The 8,537-nt window shown below is 37.6% G+C and overlaps 1 protein-coding gene across 1 annotated transcript in view; it reads right to left on the bottom strand.

Moving 5' to 3' along the window:
* Nucleotides 1–8,537, bottom strand: part of SPATA16 (spermatogenesis associated 16) — a gene marked incomplete at both ends in the record, with an annotated part of 281,161 nt that overhangs the window by 162,068 nt on the left and 110,556 nt on the right. Inside the window, one exon of the mRNA XM_080929533.1 lies at nucleotides 8,133–8,222. Coding sequence (XP_080785659.1) covers nucleotides 8,133–8,222 — 90 coding nt within the window. The remainder of the gene's footprint in view (nucleotides 1–8,132; nucleotides 8,223–8,537) is intronic.

Genomic DNA, 8,537 nt, shown 5'->3' with positions numbered 1-8,537 from the left:
GTGCCCACCTCCGCTCACCTCTGCTCTCTCTGCTTCCTCCCACGAGGTTCTCATTATTCCTCAGGATGCTGTTGCTTCCACTCTGCTATAACACATACACACATGGTGTCTGGTATCCACCTGAAATCTAGGAACCACAGAGGAGGCAGCAGACACAGCGTGTGCCCCTTTGAGACTGGCTCACTTTGCTTGTCTTCAGGGAATCTATTTTCCTGCAAATGACTTCTTTTTGGGGAGCTGAGATGCTCCACCGTGTATATATATATGCATATTTTGTGTGTCTATTCAGCTGCTCTTGCATATGTACCTGGGTTCCATAACTTAGTTCTTGTGAATGGTGCTGTAATACACATGGACTTTTCTGATTTGGCGACTCAGCTTCTTTTGGGTAAAAACCCACCTATCTTGGGTAAAATAGCTGGGACAATTTTAGCTTGTTGAGAAAGTACCACATTGACGTCCACAGTGCTGGCTTGTGTACATTCTGACCGGTGTATACTACAATATCGTTTATTCCCAGTGGCACCTTTTTCTGTAGTTTGCTTTCTGCCATTCTGATGGGAAAGATGGAACCACAATGGAGGTTTATTTTGCATCTCTCTGATGACCAGGATACCCCATTTTTTATCAGTTACTTATATTTTTCTTTGTTGTATTGTTTGTTCATCTCTTAGCTTGCTTATCCTTTGACTCATTTCTTGTTTAGCTGTTTTAGATATTTGTTAGTTCAGACACTAGCAGGGACGTCATGCCTACTGCCAGCAAAGGTTTTCTGCTGTCCTTCCCTCGGATTAACCATGGCCTCAGCCTTTCAGAAGCTCTGCCGAGTGTTGGTGTCATAGTCAAATGACTTACACTTTATTCTGAAAGTTCCTCCCCATGTCACAATGTGTTCTCCGCACTTTTCCTTCTAATATTTCAGAGTCTCAGGCTGTTACAATGAGGCCTCTGGTCCACTTACAATTGATTCTTTATATAAGGTCTTTTCTTTCTCTACCTGTGGATATCCAGTTTTTCCAGAGCCATTTGTTGAAAGGTCTTTTGGGCTTCCACATTAATTTTAAGACTTCTGTTCCTGTAGAGAATGGCTTTGCAGTTCGGATGATATTGCATTGGATCTAAATTGCTTTTGGAAACATAGTTTTTTCTGTAATATTAACCCCTGCAATCTACGGGAACTGCCACCTCTACATGTTCTGTTCTTTACTGACTTTCTTCTCTGATTTCAAGGTCTCCTTGTGGGTGTCTTTTGCTTCCTTGATTAGGTTTCTTCCAAAGTATTCATTTGTTTTTTGAGACAACTGCCTTAATTTCTTTTACAGTATGTTTGTTATTGGTATACATGAAGGGTGGTAATTTTTTCCCTTACAACTTTATTTTTTAAAAAAGGTAAATTTTATATATTGATTTTTGTATACCAACACGTTGCTGAAAGATTTTCACAGATATAAGAGTTTTCAGGCAAAGTCTTTAGGGACTATTTTGTGTAGACGCATGTCATTTATAAATAAATATACTTTAATGTTTTCCCTTCTGGTTTATATCCTTTTCATTTCTTCTTTTGTATTATTGTTGTATCCAAGCACAATGTTGAACAATCCTAGAGAAATGGTGTGATGGTTTGTACGTTTGCAACCCAGGGAGTAGCATTATTAGAAGGTATGGTCCTCTTAGAGTATGTATAGCCTTTTTGGAGTAAGGATGTCACAGTGGATGTGGATGTTAAGATCCTCATTCTAGTTTCCCGGAAGTCATATTCTGCTAGCAGCCTTCAGATGTAGATGTAGAACTCTCAGCTCCTCCTGCACCATGCCTGCCTGCATGCTGCCATATTCCCACCTTGATGATAATGAACTAAACCTCTGAATCTGAAAGTTAGACCCAATTAAATGTTGTCCTTAAAAGAGATGCCTTGGTCATGGTGTTTGTTCACAGCAGTAAAACCCTAACTAAGACAAATGGATACCCAGGTTTTGTTTTTTGATTGAGTACAATTGATTTGGTTCCTCCCTTCTTAATATAATGCTGACCATAGGTCTGTAAGACACAGCATTTGCTATGTTAAATTCCTTCTATTCCTAGTGTTTTGAGGGCTTTTATGATGAGAGCATTTTCGATAGAGAGAAGATTCAGATTAATACAATCAGAGAATAAAAAGAGTGGTTATTATTTTGTATAATATTTCATTCAAATTCATAGGATAATTAGGGACTACTTTGAAAATCTATAGGCTCTAGATGCCTGTCTGATGATCTGACTTCAGTCTCTGGAGTTCATGTAAAAAGTCAGATGCTTGGCACACACCTGTGAGGCCAGCATGCCCATCATTACACATCAACAGACACTCCCTTTCTCAACAAGGTGTAAAGTAGGAACCAACTCCAAAAGTTGGTCCTCTGACCTTAACATATGACCCTTGTACACATGTGCATGCAGGAATGAAATGTGCACACACATAATATACATATATTCTTATTGAAAAATAAATTTAAAAAAGAAAAGCTATATTAAAAACTAGGAAATATTGAAAAAGTAAATAAATCCTACATACATATTGCTTCCGAATTAGATCAAGGAGACATAACAATATAGACAGACCCACAACAAGCAAACAGCTAAATCAACAGAAATAAGAAAATGCCTAGGGCCAGAAGCATTCACTGACAAAGTCTTTCAAACTTTTATGTAATGTCTAAGGATAATAATTCCCAGGCTGTTCCATAAGACAGAAAAAATAATCTATGACTAAAGTCACCCTATAAAAGTAGCATTACCCTGAGATCAAACTGAATAAGGATACATGCGAGAAGAAACTATTATTCCCCAATGAATATTGATGCCAAACTTAATAAGATTCGAATAAACCAAATTCATGAAGGCATGAAAAAACATCTTCCATGATAAGGGATGCAGGGTTGGATTAAAATATGCAACCAAGTAAATACAGTAACCACAGAAACTGATTCAAGGGTAGAAATCACAATATAACCTTAATAAGTATAGAAAATGCATTTGATAAACTTCAATATCCCATCACAACAAGAATTCACAAAGAACATATGAATCAAAGGACTACATCTCAGTAAGGCAAAGGGCACCAATGAAAGGGAAAAACAACAGAGGTAACATTATGCTAAACAGGAAAACAACCTGAAAGCATTTTGTCTAACAACAAGCATAAGATAAGAGTGCTCACTCTCTCCATCCTTATTGAATATATTTCTAGAATACTTAGCTAGAGTAGTAAGATAAGACAAAGAAACGAGGGGAATGTAAATAGGAAAGGAAGAAGTCAAACTGTTCTGCTTTTCAGAGACCTGGTCCTATATATCAGGCATTAAGGACTCCACCAGAAAACCAGCAAACCACACAAATGCTTTCAATAAAGTAGTTAAGACAAGGAATTAAAATTCACATACCAGAAGCTTTTCTATATGCCAGCAATGAACTTTTTGAGAAATAAGAAAAAAATTGTTTACTGTAGCTTAAATAGACCCACAAAGCCAACTAAAAGATCTCCAAAACAGCCTAGCAAGAGGGCAACAACCTAGAAATAATCCTAATCTAAGCATAAAAGACTTTTGCAATGAAAACTTTAAGATGCTGAAAAGCTTGAAGAAGAAAATAGAAGACCAAAGGACCTCCCATGCTCATGACAGTCAGAGTTAATATTCTGAGGATGACTATATTGATTACCAAAAGAAACTTAGAGACTAAAGGTTAACTCCCATCACATTTCCAATTGGATATTTCATAGAACCATGGGAAAATTAATAAAATTCATTTGGAAGCACAAAGTCCTAAGAGCCAAAGCAATTTTAAGCAGAAAGAGCAATGTTAAAGGGACTGCAGGATCTGATTTCAATTAAATTACAGGGATATAGTAACAAACACAGCATGGTACTGGCACAAAATAAGTCAAGAATCAGAAAAGAATCAAAGCACCATACATAAACTCACACTAATACAGCCATTCTAAATGCTGCACCATCCTAAGAAAGGAGAAACTCAAGAGATTGTTCACAGGGTAAGAAATGTGGGCTGCTCTTCTAAAGGATCCAAGTTTGATTTCCAGAGACTATATCAGGTGACTCACAATCCCCAGTAACTCCTGCTCCAGGGCTATCCAAGACTTCTGTGCACTCATGTGCATATACCTGCACACAAGCATGTAATTAAAATTGATAAGAATAAAATTCATAATAAGGAAACACACAAGCAATGTATAGACAATAAAACACATAGAACACATGTCTAACACACATGCACACACACACATACATGCACACGTGCACACACACACACACACACACACACACACACACCAGAGTTAACACCTGCTACTCTCTAGAGGAGCTGGGCTCAGTTTCTACAACCCGAATGTATATTGGAAAAGTGACAGCCTCTTTAACAAATTGTGCCGAGGAAACTGGATTTCCAGTGCAAAAGACTGAAATTAGATTCTCATGTCGCTTTATGTGAACATAATTTGTTTTTAATTTATCAATAAGATTTATATGTTAAATTCTCATTCCACATTCCATCCACACAATAAGCTTACAGCCAGTTGACAAAGATGTTAACTGCCCACCAAGATAAGACAAATTGACCTATAGAAACCCTTGAAAAATATTCATATCTACCTATCACTAATTAAGACCTCCTGGATCTAGATCCCCCTTCTCCAGCTGCAACTTGAGTTAAGTGTATTAAATATGTTAATATAAAACATGGAACTTTGAAAATGCTACAGGTAAATTTAAGGGAAGTACACCAATACCCAGGCCAACACTTTCTGAGAATAATTCTAATGGCATAGGAAGTGATACCAGGGATTGCATAGTGGAATTAAAATTTCTCCCAACAAGGAAAAAATACCAAAAAACCCAATCCAACAAACAAACAAACCTCCATCCACAGAGTGAAAAATCAGCCACAGAAAGAGAGGAGAATGGAAAGTGGATGGATGGAATCACATATCTTAAACAAAATAAGCCAGTTTTAGAAAAATAAGCACTGCATATTCATATATGTATGTTGAATTCCAACTCTGCATATACATGGTAAGTGAAACACAAATGCAGAGGAGGCATTGTGGGATGGAAAAAGGAATCCAGCAAGAGGTGGGAGTGGGAAAAAGGACGGGCAAAATAAAGGCAAATTATGACAGCACTCACATATGAAAAAGCTCAGTGACAGCTTTTGTGTTCTAACTAAAAATTGCTAAATGTTTTACTAATAAAGAATATATGCAGCTGGGCAGGGGTGGTGCATATCTTTGATCCTAGCACTTAGCGGGCAGATCTCTGTGAGCTTGAGGCCAGCCTGGTCTACATAGTAAGTTCCAGGACAGCCAAGGCTACACATAATAAAAGGATCTGCCTGTTGTAAACCTATCCTTCTTAGCCATGTTGGTAAGAACATGTACCCTCATGATACTGTCCTGAGAGTCCTTCTGTTCTGTTTCTTTGGAATCCCTTACTCAGAAAGGTGGTTAGACTTAGACCACCTCGGCTTTCAAGGACTTCCTGAACATAGTACATTTTGATGAAAAATAGGCCAAGCAATTCAATTATTGAGAATTTTAGAGGCTTTTAATCTTGACCACTTCACATAATAAACAGTGCTTTTTATTTGCTTGGTGGCTGTCAAGTCCAGAAACATGATTACTTGATGCTACAGGAGACTTGTTGTGTTGGCTTTAAAGACTAGTTTAGTACTAAATGCTTGTAAGCAAACTGCCCAGATCTTGAAGTGGCTTGCTGATGACAATGAATGGGGCATGTAGTGGTTTATATTAGGGGGCCAATATCCAAGCAGATGCATGAACAAGTCTAAGATGTTCATCTTCACTCCTGAGGTAGTACTGGAGAGCATGGCTGATACTTTGTGTAGGCAGCTATACTTGCCAGGAAACCCGAGGCATTTCCTGTCTACAGTGAGTGGTGGGTTGGGATAGCAATTGTGTCTACTTCTCTTTTGGGAAAAGTGAGCAGCAGCATAACCAGTGATTATTAGGAACTTGCTAGGAGCGCCTTGTCCTGTCAAGTCAGGACCCAATGATATCAAATAGAGGCATCTATTTCTCTGCAGAGAACACGGCAGGAATAGTGGGCTCACCAGTGCCATGTTGTATGGTGAATGTGGACACATTCTAATTTACATATTGCTAGTTTTGAGACCTGTAATGACTTTTGGCTACTACTTCTGCTTAGTTAAGTCTGATAATATTAAGATATAACCCATGATTTGCTGGCATCTACCACTTCTACAAACAAAACCAACCGACCAACCAACCAACCAACCAACCAACCAACCAAATTTGGATTGTAAATTTCTTGATACCTAACTTATGAATTCTCCCCAAACTTCTAATTTCTTTAGTTGTTTAACAACCATCTCCTTTTAAATTCCAGTTTAACTACTTTGTATTTCAAATCATGAAAGAAAATCAAGGGTAGGTTTTGTACCTGTTGTAACTTGGGCCTCACGTTGTGGGTAAGTTTCTATGGAACTTTAGATTAGATTCACAAAAACACCAGCAAACCACCTTTTATAGGATGATTTTTGGCTGGAACTTGGAATTACCTTCTTCTATGTTGAGTTACAAGATTTAACAAACTCCATTTGTGTGTATTCATGTGTGTGTATTCGTGTGTGTGTGTGTGTGTGTGTGTGTGTGTAGGGCTCTGTTTGGGCATCAGAGGTCAACACTGGGTGTCTTTAATCATCTCTACCTTCCTTTTTGAAACTCTAATTGAACCTGGAATTCACCAGTTTAGTAAGTCTGGCTAACCATTGAGCTCCAGAGTTATATTAGTCTCTTTCTCCTCAACTCTGACATTTGTGCCTTGGATCTGCCACAACAAGATTTTTATATGGGTACCGAGGATCTAAAATCAGGCCTTCATGTTTGTAAGACAAGAACTTTAAAAACTGAACCATGTCCCAAGACCTTCAAATCCCCTTCTGTAGAATCAATAGCCCAAAGGATTGTCTCTTAATTTTCTTCTCTTGAGCACAGGAAAGCATGTCTCAGCAACAACCCAGTGAAGAAAACAGAAACTAGGAAGAAGGTATACACAAGCTCAATATAAAAAGATACATTCAACAAACAGTACATGAAAAATGAAGTGTAAAGAGAGTGATAAAGATATTTTCATATTTCAAATGAATCAAAATTCACAAGTAAAATGTTATGTTGTATGACGACAAGTCGTGAGCAGTTGGGGCTAACTCGTTCATTTTGTCAATGCCATAGAACCATTTTACTTACCCCGTAAAGAAAAATTTATATAGAAATATTTGTATATGTTCTACAGGCAATAGTCACCAAAGACAAGAGTATCTTATCTTTAGTAATATAGATTTGACCTTGGAAGTTGTGATTGGAGAATTCCAAAATTCTAAAAACTATTCATATGATTTTTTTTCTCAGTGAATTCATGGAAACAGCCATATAAAATAGTAGGCTTCGGTAAGTTAGGAAAAAAGGAAAGTTCCTTGGGGAAACTGGTCAAAGAGCATGAATCATCATGTTCAATTTTGTCCTAGAAGACAAACAACTTATCCTATGATTATAGGCATGTAAGCTGCTACATGACTCTTAACAATTTTTTTTTGGCCAAAAAATGTAGGTTGTGGGGCTGAGACCATTAGCTTCACTTGGCTTTCTTTCAAATAGTGAGGTCTAAGAGATAACAATCCTCAGAATCTTGAGCTGCCTGACAGGTGCCATTTCTTTAGACATGACTTCTGGCTTGCTGGAGTCCTTCCCTCATGATTTGACTTCATCTCCACAGCTCCAGCCACAGAACTGTGTGATTACAGTCAGAACATCCTGGAGACTTCTGAGGTCAAGTTCATTTCTAATATCTATGGAAGTATTCCCATCATCACTAATGACCTCATGGCTGGAAAGTTTGAATTTTGCTAAGAGCTATGAACATGAAATAGCTTTAATTAAAGAAAAAGATACTCAATAATTGTTGGCCTGACATTTATAAGACAATAATTCGGGTAAAATCATATTCCATGAGAGAAATGGAATGTCCTCCTATGCTATTACCAGAATCTGAGGGTAAAATTAATTTAACTTTAAATAAATCTTCACAAAGTTGTAACAAACATACCGGGCAGCTTCTGAGTATCTCTCCAGACATCTAAACACAGCAGCCTGACGAAGATGGTTTCGGAAATAGGCTGGGTTTAAAACAATACTCCTGGAAAAAGAGAAAGGAAATGCAAACGCCATTAGATCCTTAAAAGACAATTACCAGAAGTACATAGGAACGTAGACACATGTATTCAATTATCGATATCATCTTAAAAGGAACTAATGAATGATATCTCTTCTGTGATTCGTCAAGAGAAGACAGACACGCCAGCGTGATTGAAAAACCAATTAAGTTTGCACCATAAAGCTACTTGGCAGCACTGAATTTAGTTTTTTAGATGGGACAATGATAAAACACACATACCTAACTTATACCGTACGTACCACAAGGTGCTATTTGATTTGCTTATGACAATATAGC

Source organism: Micromys minutus (assembly GCF_963924665.1).
Source record: "Micromys minutus genome assembly, chromosome: 15".
Taxonomy (NCBI): Eukaryota; Metazoa; Chordata; class Mammalia; order Rodentia; family Muridae; genus Micromys; species Micromys minutus.
The sequence above is the reverse complement of the archived record's forward strand: the minus strand, read 5'-3'. Positions and strand labels throughout refer to the sequence as shown.